Here is a 27,424-nt window from a genome sequence, read left to right as displayed (position 1 = left end):
ATAAGCAATCAGGCATAGCCGGAAGGGTGGAAGTGACCTACAGGGCAACTCGCTGTTGCTGTGACAGTGGGGAATTGGGGGGGGGGGGGGTGTCTTTGCTCACCTTCTTCTGCTCCTGCTGATCCACCTGGCTCTCCCGCTGCTCTCGGGCCTGGCGGCGCCTGCGCTCTTCCTCCACCCGCTTCTGGTTCTCTTCCTCCGCTGACTTGGCCATGTTCTCAAAGCGTTGCTTCAGGCTCCCGGCACCTCCAGAAGCTACAAGGAGAGGGGGGGATAGCTGAGGGGGAGGGGAGGGGGAGAGAGCCCCCACTAGGGTTGCCAAGTCCAATTTAAGAAATATCTGGGGACTTTGGGGTGGAGCCAGGAGACTTTGGGGGTGGAGCCAGGAGACGTTGGGGGTGGAGCCAAGATCAAGGCTGTGCCAAGCATAATTGAACTCCAAAGGGAGCTCTGGCCATCACATTTAAAGGGACGGCACACCTTTTCAATGCCTTCCTTCCATAGGAAATAATGAAGGATAGGGGCACCTTCTTTTGGGGCTCATAGAATTGAACCCCCTGGTCCAATCTTTTTGAAACTTGGGGGATACTTTGGGGAGGGGCACTAGATGCTGCACTGAAAATTACCTCAAAAAACAGCCCCCCCCCAGAGCCCCAGATACCCGTGGATCAATTCTCCATGATTTTCTATGGGAATAAATCTCCACAGGGAATAACAGAGTTCCCAGCAGACATTTCCCTCCCCTGCCCCCGCTTTCTGACGACCCTGAAGCGGGGGGAGGGCCTCCAAACCAGGGGATCCCCTGCCCCCACCTGGGGATTGGCAACCCTAGCCCCCATCCAAGCCCAGAAAGGGGTCGGCTGACTCCGACTGAGATGTTGGTACAATCGGACAACCCCCTCACAGTTTTCAGTGCTTCACTAGCCTTTTTTTTTTTTTGGGGGGGGGGGGGTTATGTATTTAGGAAACGTCTGCCGCTTCTCCAGAGATCTGCCCAGGGCTGGCTCGCAAAGTAACACAATGTCCAAAAAAAGGGATAAAAACAGAAGCAAAAAACAAGCCGTCAAAACAAGCGAGCAGCTGCCTAAAGTCTCCTTGCTGGTCTGTAGGAGAAAAGCTAGATTTGATCATCTAGAACCTTAGAGTTGGAAGGGTCCATAGAGACCATCTAGTCCAACCCCCTGCTCCGTGCAGGATCAGCCTAGAGCATCTCCGACAAATAACCATCCAGTCGTGTTTTGAAGAGTGCCGATGAAGGGGAGCTCACGGCCTTCCTAGGCAGCTGGTTCCATCTCTGAACTTCGTTGTTGTTCAGTCGCACAGTCGAGTCTGACTCTTTGCGACCCGTTGGACCAAATCACGCCAGGCCCTCCTGTCTTCCACCATCCTCTGAAGTCTGCTCAAATTCGTGTTTGTTACATCAGGAAAGCTGACCAACCATCTCCTCTTTGGCCTCCCCCTTCTTCTTTTGCCTTTTGTCTTTCCCAGCATCAGGGTCTTCTCCAGTGAATGCTCCCTTCTTATTGGGTGGCCTAAGAATTGGAGCTTCAGCTTCAGCATCTGACCTTCCAGAGAACAGTCAGGGTTGATTTCCCTTAGGACTGACTGATTGGATCTTCTTGCAGTCCAAAGGACTCTCAGGAGTCTTCTCCAGCACCACAGCTCAAAAGCATCTATTCTTCTGTGCTCGGCCTTCCTTATGGTCCAGCTCTCACTGTCAAGCATGGTGAAATTCGTGTTTGTTACATCAGTAACACTGTCCAGCCATCTCATCTTTTGCCGTCACCTTCTTCTTTTGCCTTCTGTCTTTCCCAGCATCAGGGTCTTCTCCAGGGAGTGCTCATTTGTGGGCCAAAGTATTTGAGCTTCAGCATCTGACCTTCCAGGGAACGGTCTGGGTTGATTTCCCTTAGGACTGACTGACTGGATCTTCTTGCAGTCCAAGGGGCTCTCAAGAGTCTTCTCCAGGGAGTGCTCCCTTCTCCTTTGGTGGCCAAAGTATTTGAGCTTCATCTTCAGCATCTGACCTTCCAGGGAACAGATGGGTTGGTTTCCCTTAGCACTGACTGATTGGATCTTCTTGCAGTCCAAGGGACTCTCAAGGGTCTTCTCCAGCACCACATCTCAAAAGCATCTATTCTTCTGTGCTCTGAACTACTCAGACCATAATTTCCTCTCCCCTAATATCCAGGCAGTACTTTCCTGCTTGTAATGTGAGCCCGTTGCTTCGTGTCCTATCCTCGACTGCCGTCCTCTAAACGACAGCCTTTCAAATATTTAAAGAGAGCAATCCTGCCCCCCTCCCCTCAATCTCCTCTTCTCCAGACTTCTCTTCCCAAGCCCCTCAGCCTTTCCTCAGAGGGTTCTTCCTCCAGGCCCTTGACCATCCTCGTTGCTCTCTTCTGCATCCACGCAGTTTTGTTCAGCATCTTAAGAGACCAACCATATTTCCCAGGGTATAAGCTGTTGAGGGCCAAAGCTCCCTTTGTCAGGTACAAGTAGGAAGATGATATTGGATTTATATCCCACCCTCCACTCCGAAGAGTCTCAAAGCGGCTCACCATCTCCTTTCCCTTCCTCCCCAACAGACACCCTGTGAGGTGGGTGGGGATGAGAGGGCTTTAACAGCAGCTGCCCTTTCAAGGACAACCTCTGACAGAGCTATGGCTGACCCAAGGCCATGCTATCAGGTGCAAGTGGAGGAGTGGGAAATCAAACCCGGTTCTCCCAGATAAGAGCTATGGCTCACTCAAGGCCATGCCAGCAGCTGCAAGTGGAGGAGTGGGGAATAAAACCCAGTTCTCCCTAATAAGAGCTATGGCTGACCCAAGGCCTTTCCAGCAGCTGCAAGTGGAGGAGTGGGGAATCAAACCCGGTTCTCCCAGATAAGAGAGCTCTGGCTGACCCAAGGCCATTCCAGCAGCTGCAAGTGGAGGAGTGGGGAATCAAACCCGGTTCTCCCAGATAAGAGAGCTACGGCTGACCCAAGGCCATTCCAGCAGCTGCAAGTGGAGGAGGGGGGAATCAAACCTGGTTCTCCCAGATAAGAGAGCTCTGGCTGACCCAAGGCCATTCCAGCAGCCGCACGTGGAAGAGGGGGGGAATCAAACCCGGTTCTCCCAGATAAGACAGCTCTGGCTGAACCAAGGCCATTCCTGCAGCTGCAAGTGGAGGAGTGGGGAATCAAACCCAGTTCTCCCAGATAAGAGAGCTCTAGCTGACGCAAGGCCATTCCAGCAGCTGCGAGTGGAGGAGGGGGGAATCAAACCCAGTTCTCCCAGATAAGAGTCCGCACACTTAACCACTACACCAAACTGGCTCTCCTTTGGGGATCCTTTGGCCCTTTGGTAGAGGTACAGAAGTGTAGAAACATAGAGTTGGAAGGGGCCTCAAGGGTCATCTCATCAACCCGCAGCACAACTCATGAAATTCACAACTACCTTTCCTTCCCCGTGACAGAGGAAGTCAAAAAGCCTCCAGAAACCTTGGGCCAATCCTTCCAAGTAGCCATTTTCTCCAAGGGAGTTGTTCTCTACCAGCTGGAGACCAGTTGTCAATCTCCAGGTCCAACCTGAAGGCTGACAACCCTAGAAGACAGTCTTCATTGCCTCCACGATTGGTGTAGTTTAACTGGTGGATCTTTGCTGGGATTGCAACTGGTGGATTCCCCATGATATTCCACAATGCATCTACTCAGAAAACTTTACCAAGGCAGAGATGTTCCACCAGGCCTTCAACTGAAACGGTGGACATTTTGTTCTTCGGCGGCCTCCCTTCTGCAGAGGCCCCGATCAAATAACTCTGTCAAGCTCTTTATTCTACACCAGCTGAGGGAGGGATGGATAGAGTGGAGGCAACTGGTACCACCAGTCACAGAACTGGAGTTTGTTTTTAGATGGTTTTTAGATAGCTATATTGCTTTATTAGGTGAATCTGATTCCTAACCTTGTGTTATAGACTGTTGTTACCTGCTCATAGCCCATTCGGAAAAGGGTGGGCTATACATTGAATATAATAAATAAATAAAATGGAGGGGTGGGGAGAGACTCACCGGCCTCTGTGGGCTTGGTCTTCTCATATGAGGAAGTTGGGGCTTCCATCTCATTGAAACCGGCAGCGCTCTGCAAAGAGAAGCCAAGAGATGAGGGACCTGGCCATGAGGGCAAGGAGGACCTCCCCACCCCACCCTTCCCTGCCTTGTGCCTGGATGTTCACAAGTTCAATCAAAATAGATTTTTTACCCCTTAGCAAGCTTTTCAACTCTTTGGTTCATAGGGGTGGTGAAAAAGCCAGGCTGAGTAGGCCTCCAAGTTGGGAGACCCACCACCCCCGGCCTCACCTGGGGATTCTGCAACCCACAAAGAGCAAAGCGGATAAAGGAGCAGGGGAAAAGGTTATAGAATATATAAACAGAAGAGAAGCCATGTTGAATCAGGCCAATGGCCCATCCAGTGCAACACTCTGTGTCACATAAGAACATAAGGGAAGCCCTGTTGGATCAGGCCAATGGCCCATCCAGTCCAACACTCTGTGTTACATAAGAACAGAACAGAAGCCATGTTGGATCAGGCCAATGGCCCATCCGGTCCAACACTCTGTGTCACATAAGAACAGAAGAGAAGCCATGTTGGATCAGGCCAATGGCCCATCCAGTCCAACACTCTGTGTGACATAAGAACATAAGAGAAGCCCTGTTGGAGCAGGCCAGTGGCCCTTCCAGTCCAACACTCTGTGTGACATAAGAACATAAGAGAAGCCATGTTGGATCAGGCTAGTGGCCCATCCAGTCCAACACTCTGTGTCACATAACAACATAAAAGAAGCCATGTTGGATCAGGCCAATGGCCCATCCAGTCCAACACTGTGTGTCACATAAGAACATAAGAGAAGCCATGTTGGATCAGGCCAATGGCCCATCCAGTCCAACACTCTGAGTCACATAAAAACATAAGAGAAGCCATGTTGGATCAGGCCAGTGGCCCCTCCGGTCCAACACTCTGTGTCACATAAGAACATAAGAGAAGCCATCTTGGATCAGGCCAGTGGCCCCTCCGGTCCAACACTCTGTGTCACATAAGAACATAAGAGAAGCCATGTTGGATCAGGCCAATGGCCCATCCAGTCCAACACTCTGAGTCACATAACAACATAAGAGAAGCCATGTTGGATCAGGCCAGTGGGCCCTCCAGTCCAACACTCTGTGTCACATAAGAACATAAGAGAAGCCATGTTGGATCAGGCCAGTGGCCCCTCCGGTCCAACACTCTGTGTCACATAAGAACATAAGAGAAGCCATGTTGGATCAGGCCAGTGGCCCCTCCAGTCCAACACTCTGTGTCACATAAGAACATAAGAGAAGCCATGTTGGATCAGGCCAGGGGCCCTCCAGTCCAACACTCTGTGTCACATAAGAACATAAGAGAAGCCATGTTGGATCAGGCCAATGGCCCCTCCATTCCAACACTCTGTGTCACATAAGAACATAAGAGAAGTCATGTTGGATCAGGCCAATGGCCCCTCCAGTCCAACACTCTGTGTCACATAAGAACATAAGAGAAGCCCTGTTGGATAAGGCCAATGGCCCATCCAGTCCAACACTCTGTGTCACCCAGTGGCCAATATATGTGTGTATTGTATTGTTCTTGTATTGTGAGAAAGGAAGAAAAGTACAGAGAAGCCTCTGCGAAAACCAGCCTCCAAAACATACAATAACAATTTACTTCAGTAACTGTACAAATTGTTCAAAAAATATATCTCAACTAATGAATGCTACAATAAGGTACATAAGGAATGTCCAAACCCTCACCCAAAGTCACTTAGAAACTTAGAAACTGTCTGAAATGTACAAAATTCCTTAACACATGGGTGTAGGTATCAATTCCAATGGTGAAGTTGTCCACAAAGATCAATGCTCCAAACAATTTCTTCTGTACAGCGAGGCACAAGGAGTGATACGCAACGCAGTAGTACTTTATCCCACGTTAGTTATTGTATAATGTATTCATTAAGTTCTTGTTAGCCGCCCTGAGCCGCTTTGGCGGGGATGGCGGGATATAAATAAAATGTGGCTGACTGACACGTTCACATTCGCTTCTATGAGCTTACAAAAAGTCTTATACTATTTCAATTTAATTTAAGTTAATTCAATGGGTTGAAATTAAATCAAAAGAGTTTCCGGCTCAACATTAGGAAGAACTTCCTGACAGTTAGAGCGGTTCCTCAGTGAAATAGGCTTCCTCCAGGGGAGGTGGTGGGCTCTCCTTCCTTGGAGGTTTTTCAACAGAGGCTAGATGGCCATCTGACAGCGATGAGGATCCTGTGAATTTAGGGGGAGGGGTTTGTGAGTTTAGAGGGGTTCCTCAGTGGAACAGGCTTCCTCCTGGGGAGGTGGTGGGCTCTCCTTCCTTGGAGGTGTTTCAACAGAGGCTGGATGGCCACCTGACAGCAATGAGGATCCTGTGAATTTAGGGGGAGGGGTTTGTGAGTTTAGAGGGGTTCCTCAGTGGAACAGGCTTCCTCCTCGGGAGGTGGTGGGCTCTCCTTCCTTGGAGGTTTTTCAACAGAGGCTAGTTGGCCATCTGACAGCAATGAGGATCCTGTGGATTTAGGGGGAGGGGTTTGTGAGTTTAGAGGGGTTCCTCAGTGGAACAGGCTTCCTCCTGGGGAGGTGGTGGGCTCTCCTTCCTCGGAGGTTTTTCAACAGAGGCTAGATGGCCACTTGACAGCAATGAGGATCCTGTGAATTTAGGGGGAGGGGTTTGTGAGTTTAGAGCGGTTCCTCAGTGGAACAGGCTTCCTCCTTGGGAGGTGGTGGGCTCTCCTTCCTTGGAGGTTTTTCAACAGAGGCTAGGTGGCCATCTGACAGCAATGAGGATGCTGTGAATTTAGGGGGAGGTGTTTGTGAGTTTCCTGCATTGTGCAGGGGGTTGGACTAGATGGCCCTAGAGGACCCTTCCAACTCTATGATTCAAATGCTTTTACTTCTATGCATACTGGATGGACGCTATTATAAGCAAACTGGATAGAAGTAACAGCATTTGAATTGTATAAGACTTTTTGGAAGCTCGTAGAAGCATATGCGAAACGTGGGATAAAGTACTACTGCGTCGCGTATCACTCCTTGTGCCTCGCTGTACAGAAGAAATTGTTTCGCGCATTGATCTCTGTGGACAACTTCCCCATTGGAATTGCTACCTACCCCCATGTGTTAAGGAATTTCAGACATTGATTCGTTTCTATGTGACTTTGGGTGAGGGTTTGGGCGTTCCTTATAGCAGCCCCGTGGCGCAGAGTGGCAAAGCAGCGGCACTGTGATCTGAATTCTCTGCTCACGACCTGAGTTCGATCCCAGCAAAAGCTGGTTCAGGTAGCCGGCCCAAGGTTGACTCAGCCTTCCATCCTTCTGAGGTCGGTAAAAGGAGTCCCCAGCTTGCTGCGGGGGTGGGGGAAGCGTAGGTGACTGGGGAAGGCAACGGGAAACCACCCCGTAAAAAGTCTGCCGTGAAAACGTTGAGAAAGCAACGTCACCCCAGAGTCGTTAACGACTGGTGCTTGCACGGGGGACCTTTCCTTTCCTTTCCTATGTACCTTATTGCAGTATTTATTGGTTGAGATATATATTTTTGAACAATTTGTACGATTACTGCAGTCAATTGTTATCGTATATTTTGGAGGCTGGTTTTTGCTGAGGTTTCCGTAACCTTTTCCCCTCCCGAACTGGGGGCTGGCAAACCTCGTGGGCTCTCCCCACCTCCACATCATAGCGCAACGCTTACCTTGTCCACTCTGTCCTTCTGCACGCCATAGCGGCCCCCAAAGCCCTGGGCATAATCTGAGAAGCAAATGAGGACTCATGAGCGACAGGCTGCACCCCACTGGCTCAGCAGACCCCCCCCCCCCCCATCATCAGCAGCAAGCCCCAAGAGGTCAGGATCATCTCAGGACTTCTAAGAGGGGACCTCGCTGTTGCACGGAGACTGAGCCTTCATGGCAGCTGAGCACATGAAGATGCTGTTTGCCAAATGGCATTCAGGGCCGAAGTAGATGTGCTGTACAAGGACAGCGTACTGCAAATTAACGGCATGAGAAGCTAAAATATGGACGGACGACATTTCGGTATGCGAGACACGGTCCACGAGAACCAGTTCACATGAAGAAGAAGCTTTTGGATTTATATCCCGCCCTATACTCTGAATCTCGTCTCAGAGCGGCTCACAATCTCCTTTATCTTCTTCCCCCACAACAGACACCCTGCGAGGTGGGTGGGGCTGAGAGAGCTCTGACAGAAGCTGCCCTTTCAAGGACAACTCTTGCGAGAGCTATGGCTGACCCAAGGCCATTCCAGCAGCTGCAAGTGGAGGCGTGGGGAATCAAACCCAATTTATATTCCACCATCCACTCGGAATCTCAAAGTCTCAGAGGGGCTCACAATCTCCTTTATCTTCTTCCCCCACAACAGACACCCTGCGAGGTGGGTGGGGCTGAGAGAGCTCTGACAGAAGCTGCCCTTTCAAGGACAACTCTTGCGAGAGCTATGGCTGACCCAAGGCCATTCCAGCAGCTGCAAGTGGAGGAGTGGGGAATCAAACCCAATTTATATCCCACCCTCCACTCTGTATCTCAAAGTCTCAGAGGGGCTCACAATCTCCTTTATCTTCTTTCCCCACAACAGACACCCTGTGCTGAGAGAGCTCTGACAGAAGGTGCCCTTTCAAGGACAACCACTATGAGAGCTATGGCTGACCCAAGGCCATTCCAGCGGCTGCAAGTGGAGGAGTGGGGAATCAAACTCGGTTCTCCTAGATAAGAGTCTGCACACTTAACCACTACACCAAACTGGCTCTCAGTGACCTACCTCCGTGGCACACTAGCTGAAAAGATACATGCCTTTGCTAGTTGCATGATATGGCAGACAGACGTGCTCACACTTCATCCCAAATTAGGGGAGTAAAAGTGGATCTGGTAGCGGGGAGATGTGGCAATCACAGTGCTCTCCCCCTCTTTTTCAACTGTTCCCTCTCCCCACATACACCTGCCCTGTATCCTTCTCCAACCAGGACGGGAGACACTCACCTGTCTGGGATTCGTGGGGTGCCACCTCCTCCTTGTGTGCCCAGCTCAAGGCAGATTTGTCCTGACGGTCTTTCTGCACACCAAACTTCCCACCAAAACCCACTGCGTAGTCTGCAAGGTGGAAATGCCAGCAGAGTTCAAAGAGGTGGGCACACGGCTACAAGCTCACCATCCCATCCTGCACACCAGGGGGTCTGAAAGTCCTGAATCCCCGATTTCCTCTCCACATTCAACATCTCACCCACCATCTGCGTGGTCTTGGTTAAAACAATTTTATTGGTAACATATGGTAACAAATCTATTTCTTACATCTTTAAAAACTTCTTTTATCTACCCCATATATTACTTTCTACCCACCCCTCCCCCCCGTTACTTGACCCCCGCCAGTGTTATTTACTTAAAATGCAAATATTTAAAGGTACCCTTAACTATTAAAACAAAAAAATTATATTCTTCTTAATCATTCTCAAAAATTGTCCAATGTCCTTTCATTTTCCACTCTTTTTCTACATATCTTCTAAATTTTTCCCACTCCGTCTTAACAATTTCTAAATCATAGTGCCTTAATATTCTTGTTAATTTGTCCATTTCACTCCATGTCATAACTTTTACAATCCAATCCTATTTCTCTGGTATTTTTTCTTGCTTCCACAACTGCGCATACAATGTCCTAGCAGCTGAAAACAAGTACCAAATTACAGTTCTATCTTCTTTCGGAAATTTTTCCATTTGTAATCCCAATAGAAAAGTCTCTGCAACTTTCTGGAATTCATATCCCAAGAATTCATATCCCAGGAGTCTGAAAGTCCTGAATCCCCAACTTCCTCTCCACATTCTTGAGGCACCCCAGCTTTGATCATAGCTGAATGGAATCAGCAAATTTTTATTTTTTTTTCACATTTGAAATCTTTGGGATCCAAAGGAGATACTCTACCAGCAAGTCGTGTGCGTGAAGTGTAGGGTGCAGAGGTGTGATATTCACACAACTCTGACTCTCTTTTTCCAGGTGTTCCCTCCCCCCCACACACACAGACACCGTATCTTTCTCCAACCAAGAGGACAAGGAACACACACCTGTCTGGGATTCGTGGGGCGCCACCTCCTCCTTGTGGGCCCAGCTCAAGGCAGACTTGTCCTGACGATCCTTCTGCACGCCAAACTTCCCACCGAAGCCTACTGTGTAGTCTGCAGGGTGGAAAAGCCAGCGTAGTTCAAATGGAGGCACGCAGAGCTTCAGGCTATAGGCTCACCATCCCATCCCGCACACCCAGAGGCTCTGGTATTCCTGGATCCCCCATTTCCTCTCCACCTGACCCACCATCTGCATGATCTTGAGGCACACCGACTTGGCTTATAGCTTTATCAGGGTTGAATTTGATCAACACATTTTTATTTTTCACATTTGGGGTCTTCGGAGTCCAAGGGAGATACTCTACCAGCAAATCATATAAAAATAATAATAATAATAATAATAGATTTTATTTCTACCCCGCCCTCCCCTAGGCGGCTCAGGGCGGCTCACAACAATGCATAAAGTGTAGGATGCAGAGATGTGATATTCACACAACTCTGACTCTCTTTATCCAAGTGTTCCCTCTCCCCCCCACCAACACACACAGACACCGTATCTTTCTCCAACCAAGAGGACAAGGAACACACACCTGTCTGGGATTCGTGGGGTGCCACCTCCTCCTTGTGCGCCCAGCTCAAGGCAGACTTGTCCTGACGATCCTTCTGCACGCCAAACTTCCCACCGAAGCCCACCGCGTAGTCTGCAAGGAGGAAATGCCAGCAGAGTTCAGATGGATGCTCTGCTCACCATCCCACCCACCCTGGTCTCAGTGTCCGGCCCAGAAATGGCACAGCGGATACTGGGTGAGACAGAGCAAGATACGCACAACTCTTCACAAAGAATCTGAGCAGCGAGACACAGCATAGCCACATGAAGCTAACTAGTACTAAAGCAGCCCCTGCTCCAGCAAAATCAGTCTTGTCTACTCAGACTGGCAGCAGCTCTCCAGGGTCCCAGATGAATGTCTTTCACATCACCTACAGCCTGGTCTCTTTTAACTGGAGATGCTGGGGATTGAACTTGGGACCTTCCGCATTCCAAGCAGAGGCTCTGCCACTGAGCCACAACCCCACTTCATGGCTTTCCAGGGTCTCAGGTGGAGGTCTTTCCCATCCCCTCCTGCCTGATCCTTTTAACTAGAGATGTCGGGGATTGAACCTGGGACCTTCTGCATGCCAAGCAGAGGCTCTACCACTGAGCCACAGCCCCACTTCATGGCTCTCCAGGGTCTCAGGTCGAGGTCTTTCCCATCCCCTCCTGCCTGGTCCTTTCAACTGGAGATGCTGGGTATTGAAACTGGGACCTTCTGCCTGCCAAGCAGAGGCGCTACCACTGAGCCACAGCCCCACTTCATGGCTCTCCAGGGTCTCAGGCAGAGGTATTTCCCATCACCCACTGCCTGGTCCTTCTAACTGGAGATGCTGGGGATTGAACCTGGGACCTTCTGCATGCCAAGCAGATGCTCTACCACTGAGCCACAGCCCCACTTCATGGCTCTCCAGGGTCTTTCCCATCCCCTCCTGCCTGGTCCTTCTAACTGGAGATGCTTGGGATTGAACCTGGGACCTTCTGCATGCCAAACAGAGACTCTGCCACTGAGCCACAGCCCCACTTCATGGCTCTCCAGGGTCTCAGGCTGAGGTCTTCCCCATCACCTCCTGAGTGATCCCTTTTATCAGGATTGAACCTGGGACTTTCTGCATGCCAAGCAGATGCTCTACCACTGAGCATGATCCCTCCCCATGAAGCTGGTACAACAGGTACCATAGAGTTTCCCCTCCCAAATTGCTAGAGTGTCTGGGGAAACCATAGAGTTTTCCCAGAAACTCCTAGAGTGGCTGGCGTGTGACACTGACGGTGCAATGACACTGCGAGTGATGTCATCGTGCCTGCGACGTCGGGGGAGGATCCCTCTTGCCAGCTCAATGCTGACCAGCAGGATGGGAACCTCTGGGGTGGGGGAAAACCCACCTGGCCCAGTAACTTGGCAGGCCTAATTGAGCCTGGGATCTTCTGCATGCTATGAAGAAGCTCTACCAGGATTTTTTTTGTAGCAGGAACTCCTTTGCATATTAATCCACACACCCTTGTTGTAGCCAATCCTCCTGGAGCTTACAGGGTTCTTAGTACCAGGCCTACTGTAAGCTCCAGGAGGACTGGCTACATCTGGGGCGTGTGGCCTCATATGCAAAGTAGCTCCTGCCCCAGAAAAAGCCCTACCATTAAGCCACATTCCCTTTCATAGAATCATAGAGTTGGAAAGGACCTCTAGGGTCATCTAGTCCAACCCACTGCACAATGCAGGAAACTCACAAACCCCTCCCCCTAAATTCACAGGATCTTCATTGCTGTCAGATGGCCCTCTAGCCTCTGTTGAAAAACCTCCAAGGAAGGAGAGCCCACCACCTCCCGAGGAGGAAGCCTGCTCCACTGAGGAAGCGCTCTAAACTCACAAACCCCTCCCCCTAAATTCAAGGATCCTCATTGCTGTCAGATGGCCATCTAGCCTCTGTTGAAAAACCTCCAAGGAAGGAGAGCCCACCACCTCCCCAGGAGGAAGCCTGTTCCACTGAGGAACCCCTCTAAACTCACAAACCCCTCCCCCTAAATTCACAGGATCTTCATTGCTGTCAGATGGCCATCTAGCCTCTCTTGAAAGACCTCCAAGGAAGGAGAGCCCACCACCTCCCAAGGAGGAAGCCTGTTCCACTGAGGAACCCCTCTAAACTCACAAACCCCTCCCCCTAAATTCACAGGATCTTCATTGCTGTCAGATGGCCATCTAGCCTCTGTTGAAAGACCTCCAAGGAAGGAGAGCCCACCACCTCCCCAGGAGGAAGCCTGTTCCACTGAGGAACCCCTCTAAACTCACAAACACCTCCCCCTAAATTCACAGGATCTTCATTGCTGTCAGATGGCCATCTAGCCTCTGTTGAAAGACCTCCAAGGAAGGAGAGCCCACCACCTCCCCAGGAGGAAGCCTGTTCCACTGAGGAACCGCTCTAAACTCACAAACCCCTCCCCCTAAATTCACAGGATCTTCATTGCTGTCAGATGTCCACCTAGCCTCTGTTGAAAAACCTCCAAGGAAGGAGAGCCCACCACCTCCCCAGGAGGAAGCCTGTTCCACTGAGGAACCCCTCTAAACTCACAAACCCCTCCCCCTAAATTCACAGGATCTTCATTGCTGTCAGATGTCCACCTAGCCTCTGTTGAAAAACCTCCAAGGAAGGAGAGCCCACCACCTCCCAAGGAGGAAGCCTGTTCCACTGAGGAACCGCTCTAAACTCACAAACCCCTCCCCCTAAATTCACAGGATCTTCATTGCTGTCAGATGGCCATCTAGCCTCTGTTGAAAAACCTCCAAGGAAGGAGAGCCCACCACCTCCCCAGGAGGAAGCCTGTTCCACTGAGGAACCCCTCTAAACTCACAAACCCCTCCCCCTAAATTCACAGGATCTTCATTGCTGTCAGATGGCCATCTAGCCTCTGTTGAAAGACCTCCAAGGAAGGAGAGCCCACCACCTCCCCAGGAGGAAGCCTGTTCCACTGAGGAACCGCTCTAAACTCACAAACCCCTCCCCCTAAATTCACAGGATCCTCATTGCTGTCAGATGGCCATCTAGCCTCTGTTGAAAAACCTCCAAGGAAGGAGAGCCCACCACCTCCCCAGAAGGAAGCCTGTTCCACTGAGGAACCACTCTAAACTCACAAACCCCTCCCCTAAATTCACAGGATCTTCATTGCTGTCAGATGGCCATCTAGCCTCTGTTGAAAGACCTCCAAGGAAGGAGAGCCCACCACCTCCCCAGGAGGAAGCCTGCCTTGAGGTTCATGGAGGAAATCAGGGACATATAATGGCCTCTTTTGGCTCCTGCATAGGATTGCCAATCCCCAGGTGGGGGCAGGGGATCCCTGGTTTGGAGACCCTCCCCCACTTCAGGGTCATCAGAAAGCGGGGGGAGGGAAGGGAAATGTCTGCTGGGAACTCTGTTTTTCCCTATGGAGATTTATTCCCATAGAAAATCATGGAGAATTGATCTGCAGGTATCTGGGGCTCTGGGGGCTGTTTTTTGGGGTAGAAGCACCACATTTTCAGTGTAGCATCTAGTGCCTCTCCCCAAAATACTCGCCAAGTTTCAAAAAAATGGACCAGGGGGTCCAATTCTATGAGCCCGAAAAGAAGGTGCCCCTATCCTTTATTATTTCCTATGGAAGGAAGGAATTGAAAAGGTCCCTTTAAATGTGATGGCCAGAACTCCCTTTGGCGTTCAATGATGCTTGTCACAGGCTTGATCTTGGCTCCACCCCTAATGTCTCCTGGCTCCACCCCCAAAGTCTCCTGGCTCCACCCCCAAAGTCCCCAGATATTTCGTGAATTGGACTTGGCAACCCTACTCCTGCATCATCCTCTTTTTCCACAGGGACAATGCAGGTGGTGGCAGCCACAGACTCTGCTTCTGCTCTTTTTTGTGTGGGGTGGGGGGGTGGGGAGAGAAGCAGGCAGTCCTGGGGAAGGCTACAGAATGGCCCCTGAGCAGAGCTGGAGTTCTCTGGACTTACCTTTCTGTGAGGCGTGTTTTTCCACTTCTCCCTTGTAGTCAAAGCCATGTGCTGACTGAGAAGGGAAAGCAGCGCAAGTTTAGATAACAGTCCTGAAACACACGGCACTTTGCAGAGTAGCTTCTGGCTAAAGCAGCCAGGACCCTGCCCCAGAAGGCTTCAAATCTACATTTGGACATTGGAGGGGAGAGGGGGAGAGAAGCGACTGGTTGATGGGAGCAAATGGTGGTTCTTGGGCTTTGACTCGATCCAGAATGGGCACCGCAGCTGCTCCGCAATGTTGCAGGAGCAAGTCTCGGAAAGAAGGATCTGCAAATCCAACCCCCTGCACAATGCAGGAAACTCACAAACGCCTCCCCCTAAATTCACAGGATCTTCAGCCAGTTTGGTGTAGTGGTTAAGTGTGCAGACTCTTATCTGGGAGAACCGGGTTTGATTCCCCCCTCCTCCACTTGCACCTGCTGCATGGCCTTGGGTCAGCCATAGCTCTTTTACTTGGGAGAACCGGGTTTGATTCCCCACTTCTCCACTTGCACCTGCTGGAATGGCCTTGGGTCAGCCAGAGCTCTCTTATCTGGGAGAACAGGGTTTGATTCCCCGCTCCTCCACTTGCACCTGCTGGCATGGCCTTGGGTCAGCCATAGCTCTTTTACTTGGGAGAACCGGGTTTGATTCCCCCTCCTCCACTTGCACCTGCTGGAATGGCCTTGGGTCAGCCATGGCTCTCTTATCTGGGAGAACCGGGTTTGATTCCCCACTTCTCCACTTGCAGCTGCTGGAATGGCCTTGGGTCAGCCGTAGCTCTCTTATCTGGGAGAATGGGGTTTGATTCCCCACTCCTCCACCTGCTGGAATGGCCTTGGGTCAGCCATAGCTCTCTTATCTGGGAGAACCGGGTTTGATTCCCCACTCCTCCACTTGCAGCTTCGTTGCCGATTAGGACTGCTGAAATTACAAGCAGCACTACGTAAAACTGTCTTCAACAGTCTCCTGAAGATCAAGTGTGAGAGAGCCGGGCACACCGCCCCAGGGAAGTTTTTTGAAAGTCATGGGGCTGCCACCCAAAAGGCCCTGTCTCATGTTTCCTGCCAGACAAGCTTCTTTGATTGATGAGGCAGTCAGGAGGGCCTCTCTCCTCTCCTCATTCCCAGAGGAGGAGAGAGAAGAAAAAGCAGCAGCAGCAGCTTATAATAGCCTTCCCTTCCTCTCCCCACAACAGGCAGCTTGTGAGGCAGGTGGGGCTGAGAGAAGTCCGAGAGAACCGTGACTGGCCCAACGTTACCCAACTGGCTGCATGTGGAGGAGGAGCGGGAAATCAAATCTGCCACTCTTAACCACTGCTGGGAAGGGTCTGCAGATATCTGGTCCCAAGCCACAGAGAGCTTAGAAGGACAAAAACAACATCTTGAAGTAGGCTTAGAATCACAGAATCATAGAGTTGGAAGGGACCTCCAGGGTCATCTAGTCCAGGGGTGGCCAACGGTAACTTTCCAGATGCTTTTTGCCTACAACTCCCATCAGCCCCAGCCATTGGCCATGCTGGCTGGGGCTGATGGGAGTTGTAAGCAAAAAAAGATCTGGAGAGCTACCGTTGGCCACCCCTAATCTAGTCCAACCCCCTGCACAATGCAGGAAACTCACAAAAAGCTCCCCCTAAATTCACAGGAACCTCATTGCTGTCAGACGGCCATCTAGCTTGTGTTGAAAAAACTCCAAGGAAGGAGAGCCCACCACCTCCCAGGAGGAAGCCTGTTCCACTGAGGAACTGCTCTAAACTCACAAACCCCTCCCCTAAATTCACAGGATCCTCTTTGCTGTCAGACGGCCATCTAGCTTGTGTTGAAAAAACTCCAAGGAAGGAGAGCCCACCACCTCCCGAAGAATCATAGAATCAAAGAGTCGGAAGGGACCTCCAGGGTCATCTAGTCCAACCACCTGCACAATGCAGGAAACTCACAAACCCCTCCCCCTAAATTCACAGGATCCTCATTGCTGTCAGATGGCCATCTGGCCTCTGTTGAAAAACCTCCAAGGAAGGAGAGCCCACCACCTCCTGAGGAAGCCTGTTCCACTGAGAAACCGCTCTAACAGTCAGGAAGTTCTTCCTCATGTTGAGCCAGAAACTCTTTGGATTTAATTTCAACCTGTTGGTTCTGGCCCTACCTTCTGGGGCCACAGAAAATAATCCCACCCCATCTTCTATCTGACAGCCCTTCAAGGACTTGAAGATGGTGATCCTACCACCTCTCAGCCGCCTCCTCTCCAGGCTAAACCTCCCCAACTCCTTCAACCTTTCCTCAGAGGACTTGGTCTCCAATCCATTTGGGAGCAGATCGACAGCCATCTGGGGGCCTGCCACAGGGATCACAACCGGCAACACTGACCTTGTCGGCTCGGTCCTTCTGCACCCCGTACTTCCCTCCGAAGCCCTTGGCCGCGTCTGTCTGAGAGGAGTGCATCCCGACCTCGGCGACGTACTCATGGCCCAGCGCACTCTGAGGAAGCAAAAACGACAACGGGCATCAGGACCTGCCCCTTGGAGAATGGGCACGTCCTTTAGAGGGATCCTGTAAGGCCCGTCATCCAGTTAGCCATTTCTTTCAAAGTCGATTATAGTGTGCAACAATAGCTTTGCAAGAGATCAACTGCAAGTCAGCTGGGGGCAGACTTACAAGAGGAAATGAACACACAGAGAGAGAGAGAGAGAGACAGACAGACAGAGGCAGAAAGACAGAGACAGACAGAGAGACTAGAGATCTCCTGGGATTACAATGGACCTCTAGGCAAAAGAGATCACTTCTGCTGGATAAAATGGCCATTGGAGTTCTTCCCTTCCCCAAACTCTGCCTGCCTCAAGTTCCATCTCCAAAATCTCCAGGTATTTCCCATTCCAGACCTGGTACCCCTACATGGATGGAGGATGCCGTGTCCGCCTTCTTGTTTGTGGGCTTCCTGGATTCCAGTTGGCGTCTGCAGTGGGAACAGACTGCTTGACCGGGTGGGCCTTTGGTCTGACCCGGCAGGGCTTGTCTTAGGTCCTTCTCTTCTTCTGTCTTCAAGCACACACCAACACACAAGCATTTGACAGCACACAGACCCCACCATCCCTCCCGCACCTTGTCCATGCGGTCCTTCTCGGTTCCAAACTTTCCCCCATAGCCATAGGACGCTTTGGGCCCCGTTTCCAGCTCCTTCCGCTTGAGGACATGGTGTTCTTCCGAGACTTTGCTCCTCAGCTGGTGGATGCTGCAGAGGAGTGAAGCAGCCAGAGGGGAAAGGGAGCAAGAAGTGGAATTGAGAACCGAAATCAAAAGCTGGGCTTGAGGAACAAGGAGGCTCCTAAAGGTGATGGTGCAGTTAGATAGTTTTAGAACCTTCCCTTTTAGGTCATGTAGCTGAAGAATCCTAGACTCTTGAGCTGGAAGGGACCTTCAGGGCCATCTAGTCCAGCCTCTTGCTCAACACAGGGAATTCACAAATACCTCTCCCCCCCACCACACACACACACACACACACAGTGAGTCCTGCTCCATGCCCAGAAGGTGGCAAAATCCTTCAGGATCCTTGGCCAAACTGGCCTGGAGAAAAATTGTTGCCTGACTCTGAACTCTGTGTGTGTGTGTGTGTCTTTGTGTGTGTGGGGTGGGGGGAGAGAGGCTTTGCTACAATCTGCCCAAGAGGAAGGGACAAAGATGGGTCTTGGGACACCATTCCCTGGCAGCAAATTGGATGAAGGTGAGGGGGGCGGGGTTATAGCAGGAACTCCTTTGCATATTAGGCCATGCCCCCCTGATGTAGCCAATCCTCATGGAGGTTATAGAAGGCCCTGCAAGAAGAGCCCTGGAAGCTCTTGGAGGATTGGCTACATCGGGGGGGGGGGGTGTCCGAATAGGCAAAGGAGTTCCTGCTACCAAAAAAAAAACCTGGGTGAGGGGCTTTCCAGCTGCACCGCACAAGTCTTTGTAATGCAGATGTCCATAAACTGGCAAGGAAGAAAGGAAAGATCCCCTTTGCAAGCACCAGTCATTTCTGACTCTGGGGTGACATTGCTTTCACAACGTGCAGCTGCTGGAATAGCCTTGGTTCAGCCAGAGCTCTCTTATCTGGGAGAACCGGGTTTGATTCCCACTCCTCCACTTGCACCTGCTGGAATGGCCTTGGGTCAGCAAGAGCTCTCTTATCTGGGAGAACCGGATGTGATTCCCCCCTCCTCCATTTGCAGCTGCTGGAATGGCCTTGGGTCAGCCAGAGCTCTCTTATCTGGGAGAACCGGGTTTGATTCCCCCCTCCTCCAGTTGCAGCTGCTGGAATGGCCTTGGGTCAGCCAGAGCTCTCTTATCTGGGAGAACCGGGTTTGATTCCCCACTCCTCCACTTGCAGCTGGTGGAATGGCCTTGGGACAGCCAGAGCTCTCTTATCTGGGAGAACAGAGTTTGATTCCCCACTCCTCCACTTGCAGCTGGTGGAATGGCCTTGGGTCAGCCATGGCTCTCTTATCTGGGAGAACCGGGTTTGATTCCCCACTCCTCCACTTGCACCTGCTGTAATGGCCTTGGGTCAGCCAGAGCTCTCTTATCTGAGAGAACCGGATGTGATTCCCCCCTCCTCCATTTGCAGCTGCTGGAATACCCTTGGGTCAGCAAGAGCTCTCTTATCTGGGAGAACCGGATGTGATTCCCCACTCCTCCATTTGCAGCTGCTGGAATAGCCTTGGTTCAGCCAGAGCTCTCTTATCTGGGAGAACCGGGTTTGATTCCCCACTCCTTCACTTGCAGCTGCTGTAATGGCCTTAGGTCAGCCAGAGCTCTCTTATCTGGGAGAACCGGGTTTGATTCCCCACTCCTCCACTTGCAGCTGCTGGAATGGCCTTGGGTCAGCCAGAGCTCTCTTATCTGGGAGAACCGGGTTTGATTCCCCACTCCTCCACTTGCAGCTGCTGGAATGGCCTTGGGTCAGCCATAGTTCTCTTAACTAGGAGAACCAGGTTTGCTTCCCAACTCCTCCACTTGCAGCTGCTAGAATGGCCTTGGGTCAGCCAGAGCTCTTGTATCTGGGAGAACCGGGTTTGATTCCCCCCTCCTCCATTTGCAGCTGCTGGAATAGCCTTGGGTCAGCAAGAGCTCTCTTATCTGGGAGAACCGGATGTGATTCCCCACTCCTCCACTTGCACCTGCTGGAATGGCCTTGGGTCAGCCAGACCTCTCTTATCCGGGAGAACTGGGTTTGATTCCCCACTTCTCCACCTGCACCTGCTGGAATGGCCTTGGGTCAGCCATGGCTCTCTTCTCTGGGAGAACCGAGTTTCATTCCCCCCTCCTCCACTTGCAGCTGCTGGAATCGCCTTGGGTGAGCCATAGCTCTGACAGAGGTTGTCCTTGAAAGGGCAGCTTCTGTCAGAGCTCTCTCAGCCCCACCCACCTCACAGGGTGTCTGTTGTGGGGGAGGAAGGGAAAGGAGATTGTGAGCTGCTCTGAGACTCTGAGATTCAGAGTGGAGGGCGGGCTAGAAATCCAGTATCTTCTTCTTCAAAAGGAAACCCCCTCTTTGGGTCTGTGGAGAGAAACCGGCCAGCCCCCCCATCAGATGCAGCCTTTGTGGCCGGTCTGCAGAAGCCCTTATTTGGCAAGCCGTTCGCTGAGGACACCACTTCCTTTTCCTGTCGAGAGCAGTGTCGCCCTGGCAACTGCAGACGTGACTGCAGGAGAGGAGCCGGAGCACCAAGGCTAGCAGGGCCTGGGCTGAGCATCCTTTGCAGATCCAGAGGGGGTTGCCATGCTGGTCTGAAGCACTCGAACAAAGTCTGCGTCCAGCGGCACCTTTTAGACGCGCAAAGTTTCATTCTGGGGGTGCGTGAGCACAGAAGCTTATACCCTCGCACCCAAGAGCCGATACCCAGAACTTTGTTGCTCCTAAAGGTGCCCCCAGACACAGGGCTGGATTAACAATGAGGCCAAGTAGGCACTGCCCTATAGGCCCCCACAACTTTAGGGGCCCCAGAGAGCCAGTTTGGTGTAGTGGTTAAGTGTGCGGACTCTTATCTTGGAGAACCGGGTTTGATTCCCTACTCCTCCACTTGCAGCTGCTGGAATCGCCTTGGGTGAGCCATAGCTCTGACAGAGGTTGTCCTTGAAAGGGCAGCTGCTGTGAGAGCCCTATCCAGCCCCACCCACCTCACAGGGTGTCTGTTGTGGGGGAGGAAGGGAAAGGAGATTGTGAGCCGCTCTGAGACTCTTCGGAGTGGAGGGCAGGATATAAATCCAATATCTTCATCTACCTTACGGGGTGTCTGTTGTGGGGGAGGGGGGGGTAAAGGAGATTGTGAGCCGCTCTGAGACTCTTTGGAGTGGAGAGCGGGATAGAAATCCAATATCTTCATCTACCTTACGGGGTTTCTGTTGTGGGGGAGGAAGGGAAAGGAGATTGTGAACCGCTCTGAGACTGGAGTGGAGGGCGGGATATAAATCCAATATCTTCATCTACCTCACAGGGTGTCTGTTGTGGGGGAGGAAGGGAAAGGAGATTGTGAGCCGCTCTGAGACTCTTCGGAGTGGAGGGCGGGATAGAAATCCAATATCTTCTATCTTCTTCCCCCCTCTTTTTTTCCTCCTGCTTGCAGCCTTCCCAGTCTGCACGCGTAGCTAGCAACTGAGCTGTTCTCTGCCTCTTCCCTGCAGCTTTGTCAAAGGGGCTTTTAAGAATCATGGAATCCTAGAGTTGGAAGGGACCTCCAGGGTCATCTAGTCCAACACCCTGCACAATGCAGGAAACTCACAAACGCCTCCCCCTAAATTCACAGGATCTGCATTGCTGTCAGATGGCCATCTAGCCTCTGTTGAAAAACCTCCAAGGAAGGAGAGCCCACCACCTCCCGAGGAGGAAGCCTGTTCCACTGAGGAACCGCTCTAAACTCACAAACCCCTCCCCCTAAATTCACAGGATCCTCATTGCTGCCAGATGGCCATCTAGCCTCTGTTGGGAAACCTCCAAGGAAGGAGAGCCCACCACCTCCCATGGAGGAAGCCTGTTCCACTGAGGAACCACTCTAAACTCACATACCCCTCCCCCTAAATTCACAGGATCCTCATTGCTGCCAGATGGCCATCTAGCCTGTTTAGGAACCTCCAAGGAAGGAGAGCCCACCACCTCCCAAGGAGGAAGCCTGTTCCACTGAGGAACCACTCTAACGGTCAGGAAGTTCTTCCTAATGTTGAGCTGGAAACTCTTTTGATTTAATTTCAACCCGTTGGTTCTGGTCCTACTTTCTGGGGCCACAGAAAACAATTCCACACCCTCCTCTAGATGACAGCCCTTCAAGTCCTTGAAGATGGTGATCCTATCACCTCTCAGCCGCCACCTCTCCAGGCTAAACATGCCCAGCTCCTTCAACCTTTCCTCATAGGACTTGGTCTCCAGATCCCTTAATGCAGGGCAAAAAAGCGTCAAGGCATACGACAGTTTCTGGTGCAACAGCTACAAACTTCAAGTACTTGAGAGCCAGTTTGGTGTAGTGGTTAGGTTTGCAAGTCTATTGCTGGGCTTTTTCTACCAAAAAAGCCCTGAGGGTATGTATTACGGTTGGGGTGGGGAGATGAAGAGAAAACACTCACTCAATGTGCTCAGAGCGTCCAGAGCCTTCAATAGTTTTCGCTCCCCATCTCTGCTCTTTCTCCGTGATGTCATTCTGCAAGAGAGGGAGAGAAAGAAAGAGATAAACAGCACGCCCCCCCAGCACGGAAATCAGTGGAATGATTAATTGCTATTAAGTGTATTTATAGAGTGCCAGTTTGGTGTAGTGGTTAAGTGCATGGACTCTTATCTGGGTGAACCGGGTTTGATTCCCCACTCCTCCACTTGCAGCTGCTGGCATGGCCTTGGGTCAGCCAGAGCTCTCTTATCTGGGAGAACCGGGTTTGATTCCCCCCTCCTCCACTTGCAGCTGCTGGAATGGCCTTGGGTCAGCCAGAGCTCTCTTATCTGGGAGAACCGGGTTTGATTCCCCACTCCTCCACTTGCAGCTGCTGGAATGGCCTTGGGTCAGCCAGAGCTCTCTTTTCTGGGAGAACCGGGTTTGATTCCCCACTCCTCCACTTGCACCTGCTAGCATGGCATTGGGTCAGCCAGAGCTCTCTTATCTGGGAGAACCGGGTTTGATTCCCCACTCCTCCACTTGCACCTGCTGGAATGGCCTCGGGTCAGCCAGAGCTCTCTTATCTCGGTGAACCGGGTTTGATCCCCCATTCCTCCACTTGCACCTGCTGGAATTGCCTTCGGTCAGCCAGAGCTCTCTTTTCTGGGAGAACCGGCTTTGATTCCCCAGTCCTCCACTTGCACCTGCTGGAATGGCCTTGGGTCAGCCATAGCTCTCTTATCTCGGTGAACCGGGTTTGATCCCCCATTCCTCCACTTGCACCTGCTGGAATGGCCTTGAGTCAGCCAGAGCTTTCTTATCTGGGAGAACCGGGTTTGATTCCCCACTCCTCCACTTGCAGCTGCTGGAATGGCCTTAGGCCAGCCATAGCTCCCGCAGGGGTTGTCCTTGAAAGGGAAGCTGCTGTGCGAGTCCTCTCTGCCCCACCCACCTCACAGGGTGTCTGTTGTGGGGGAAGGAGACAAAGGAGATTGTGAGCTGCTCCGAGTCTATGATTCAGACAGAAGAGCAGGGTATGAATCTGCAGTCTTCTTCTTCCATCTATGCAGTTTTTTTTGTGACTACGTGGAATCCTTCATGTACTTTTTATCTCAGGGTGAATAACTATGTTTGTCTGCAGCAGCAGAAAAGAGCCAGAGTTCAGGAGACCCTTAGACAAACGGAAATTTGTGGCAGGGACAGCTTTTGTGAGTCACCAACCACTGCTTCAGATACCAATTCTACAAAAAAGCTGCTACTCTGCCGCAAAGGTGGTTAGTCTTTAAGGCCCTCCTAGACTCTGGCTCTTTTTATCTCATGTCCTTAAACCTTAAGCAGACGCGAGAGAGGCTTCCAACAGACCACTGCCGAAGCGTTTAAGAACATAAGAACAGAAGAGAAGCCATGTTGGATCAGGCCAATGGCCCATCCAGTCCAACACTCTGTGTCACACAGCGGCCAAAAATTTTATATATATATATACACACACACACACACACTGTGGCTAATAGCCACTGATGGACTTTTGCTCCATATTTTTATCTAAACCCCTCTTGAAGGTGGCTATGCTTGTGGCCGCCACCACGTCCTGTGGCAGTGAATTCCACATGTTAATCACCCTTTGGGTGAAGAAGTACTTCCTTTTATCCATTTTAACCTGTTTGCTCAGCAATTTCATGGAATGCCCACGAGTACTTGTATTGTGAGAAAGGGAGAAAAGTACCTCTTTCTCTACTTTCTCCATCCCATGCATAATCTTGTAAACCTCTATCATGTCACCCCGCAGTCGATGTTTCTCCAAGCTAAAGTGCCCCAAGCGTTTCCAATCTTTCTTCATAGGGAAAGTGTTCCAACCCTTTAGTCATTCTAATTGCCCTTTTCTGGACTTTCTCCAATGCTATAACATCCTTTTTGAGGTGCGGCAACCAGAACTGCACACAGTACTCCAAACTGCACAGTTTGCCGTATAAAGGATTTGCACTCTCACAAAACACATGGTGATACCGCAGAACCTTTGAGCTGCTGTCCCACTGGGGATGTGTGTCCAAATATCGTGTACAACTCGTTTCTCACCACTGACCTCCTTTCATGAGCGTTATGGATCCAGGTGGGCAGCAGGACAACGTTTGAGTCCAGTTCCAGGCAGGCACCTTTAAGACCACCAAAGCTGGATTCTGAGTAGGAACTCTCGTGTGCACGCAGATGTCTTCGAAGAAGTGTGCTGCCACCCAAAAGCTCATACCTTGAATAAAACCTTGGTGGTCTTCAAGAGAGCTCTGGCTGACCCAAGGCCATCCCAGCAGCTGTAAGCGGAGGAGTGGGGAATCAAACCCGGTTCTCCCAGATAAGAGAGCTCTGGCTGACACAAGGCCATTCCAGCAGGTGCAAGTGGAGGAGTGGGGAATCAAACCCGGTTCTCCCAGATAAGAGAGCTCTGACTGACACAAGGCCATTCCAGCAGGTGCAAGTGGAGGAGTGGGGAATCAAACCCGGTTCTCCCAGATAAGAGAGCTCTGGCTGACACAAGGCCATTCCAGCAGGTACAAGTGGAGGAGTGGGGAATCAAACCCGGTTCTCCCAGATAAGAGAGCTCTGGCTGACACAAGGCCATTCCAGCAGGTGCAAGTGGAGGAGTGGGGAATCAAACCCAGTTCTCCCAGATAAGAGAGCTATGGCTGACCCAAGGCCATTCCAGCAGCTGCAAGTGGAAGAGTGGGGAATCAAACCCAGTTCTCCCAGATAAGAGAGCTATGGCTGACCGAAGGCCATTCCAGCAGCTGCAAGTGGAGGAAGGGGAATCAAACCCGGTTCTCCCAGATAAGACAGCTCTGGCTGACCCAAGGCCATTCCAGCAGCTGCAAGTGGAGGAGTGGGGAATCAAACCCGATTCTCCAGATAAAAGAGCTCTGGCTGACCCAAGGCCATTCCAGTAGCTGCAAATGGAGGAGTGAGGAATCAAACCCAGTTCTACCAGATAAGAGAGCTCTGGCTGACCCAAGGCCATTCCAGCAGGTGCAAGTGGAGGAGTGGGGAATCAAACCCAGTTCTCCCAGATAAGAGAGCTCTGGCTGACCCAAGGCCATTCCAGCAGGTGCAAGTGGAGGAGGGGGGAATCAAACCCAGTTCTCCCAGATAAGAGAACTCTGGCTGACCCAAGGCCATTCCAGCAGGTGCAAGCGGAGGAGTGGGGAATCAAACCCGGTTCTCCCAGATAAGAGAACTCTGGCTGACCCAAGGCCATTCCAGCAGGTGCAAGTGGAGGAGTGGGGAATCAAACCCGGTTCTCCCAGATAAGAGAGCTCTGGCTGACCCAAGGCCATTCCAGCAGGTGCAAGTGGAGGAGTGGGGAATCAAACCCGGTTCTCCCAGATAAGAGAGCTATGGCTGACCCAAGGCCATTCCAGCCGCTGCAAGTGGAGGAGGGGGGAATCAAACCCAGTTCTCCCAGATAAGAGAGCTCTGGCTGATCCAAGGCCATTCCAGCAGCTGCAAGTGGAGGAGTGGGGAATCAAACCCGGTTCTCCCAGATAAGAGAGCTCTGGCTGACCCAAGGCCATTCCAGCAGCTGCAAGTGGAGGAGTGGGGAATCAAACCCGGTTCTCCCAGATAAGAGAGCTCTGGCTGACCCAAGGCCATTCCAGCAGCTGCAAGTGGAGGAGTGGGGAATCAAACCCGGTTCTCCCAGATAAGAGAGCTCTGGCTGACCCAAGGCCATTCCAGCAGCTGCAAGTGGAGGAGGGGGGAATCAAACCCGGTTCTCCCAGATAAGAGAGCTAGGCTGACCCAAGGCCATTCCAGCAGCTGCAAGTGGAGGAGTGGGGAATCAAACCCGGTTCTCCCAGATAAGAGAGCTCTGGCTGACCCATGGCCATTCCAGCAGCTGCAAGTGCAGGAGTGGGGAATCAAACCCGGTTCTCCCAGATAAGAGAGCTCTGGCTGACACAAGGCCATTCCAGCAGGTGCAAGTGGAGGAGTGGGGAATCAAACCCGGTTCTCCCAGATAAGAGAGCTCTGGCTGACACAAGGCCATTCCAGCAGGTGCAAGTGGAGGAGTGGGGAATCAAACCCGGTTCTCCCAGATAAGAGAGCTCTGGCTGACACAAGGCCATTCCAGCAGGTGCAAGTGGAGGAGTGGGGAATCAAACCCGGTTCTCCCAGATAAAAGAGCTATGGCTGACCCAAGGCCATTCCAGCAGCTGCAAGTGGAAGAGTGGGGAATCAAACCCAGTTCTCCCAGATAAGAGAGCTATGGCTGACCGAAGGCCATTCCAGCAGCTGCAAGTGGAGGAGGGGGAATCAAACCCGGTTCTCCCAGATAAGAGAGCTCTGGCTGACCCAAGGCCATTCCAGCAGCTGCAAGTGGAGGAGTGGGGAATCAAACCCGATTCTCCAGATAAGAGAGCTCTGGCTGACCCAAGGCCATTTCAGTAGCTGCAAGTGGAGGAGTTGGGAATCAAACCCAGTTCTCCCAGATAAGAGAGCTCTGGCTGACCCAAGGCCATTCCAGCAGGTGCAAGTGGAGGAGTGGGGAATCAAACCCAGTTCTCCCAGATAAGAGAGCTCTGGCTGACCCAAGGCCATTCCAGCAGGTGCAAGTGGAGGAGGGGGGAATCAAACCCAGTTCTCCCAGATAAGAGAACTCTGGCTGACCCAAGACCATTCCAGCAGGTGCAAGCGGAGGAGTGGGGAATCAAACCCGGTTCTCCCAGATAAGAGAACTCTGGCTGACCCAAGGCCATTCCAGCAGGTGCAAGTGGAGGAGTGGGGAATCAAACCCGGCTCTCCCAGATAAGAGAGCTCTGGCTGACCCAAGGCCATTCCAGCAGGTGCAAGTGGAGGAGTGGGGAAACAAACCCGGTTCTCCCAGATAAGAGAGCTATGGCTGACCCAAGGCCATTCCAGCCGCTGCAAGTGCAGGAGGGGGGAATCAAACCCAGTTCTCCCAGATAAGAGAGCTCTGGCTGATCCAAGGCCATTCCAGCAGCTGCAAGTGTAGGAGTGGGGAATCAAACCCGGTTCTCCCAGATAAGAGAGCTCTGGCTGACCCAAGGCCATTCCAGCAGCTGCAAGTGGAGGAGTGGGGAATCAAA

At 51.7% G+C, this 27,424-nt stretch overlaps 1 protein-coding gene across 1 annotated transcript in view; it reads right to left on the bottom strand.

Annotated features, from left to right (window-relative positions):
• LOC132575954 (src substrate cortactin-like) overlaps window positions 1-27,424 on the bottom strand; it is a 55,507-nt gene that overhangs the window by 8,692 nt on the left and 19,391 nt on the right. The window contains exons 3-12 of the mRNA XM_060244643.1: window positions 22,315-22,388; window positions 17,824-17,953; window positions 17,092-17,202; window positions 14,708-14,762; window positions 10,734-10,844; window positions 10,147-10,257; window positions 9,073-9,183; window positions 7,776-7,831; window positions 4,052-4,121; window positions 104-255 (exon numbers count right to left, since the gene is read on the bottom strand). Of these exons, the coding sequence (XP_060100626.1) occupies window positions 104-255; window positions 4,052-4,121; window positions 7,776-7,831; window positions 9,073-9,183; window positions 10,147-10,257; window positions 10,734-10,844; window positions 14,708-14,762; window positions 17,092-17,202; window positions 17,824-17,953; window positions 22,315-22,388 (981 nt within the window). The remainder of the gene's footprint in view (window positions 1-103; window positions 256-4,051; window positions 4,122-7,775; window positions 7,832-9,072; window positions 9,184-10,146; window positions 10,258-10,733; window positions 10,845-14,707; window positions 14,763-17,091; window positions 17,203-17,823; window positions 17,954-22,314; window positions 22,389-27,424) is intronic.

The sequence above is a fragment of the Heteronotia binoei genome, chromosome 8 (assembly GCF_032191835.1).
Source record: "Heteronotia binoei isolate CCM8104 ecotype False Entrance Well chromosome 8, APGP_CSIRO_Hbin_v1, whole genome shotgun sequence".
Classification (NCBI taxonomy): Eukaryota; Metazoa; Chordata; class Lepidosauria; order Squamata; family Gekkonidae; genus Heteronotia; species Heteronotia binoei.
The sequence above is the reverse complement of the archived record's forward strand: the minus strand, read 5'-3'. Positions and strand labels throughout refer to the sequence as shown.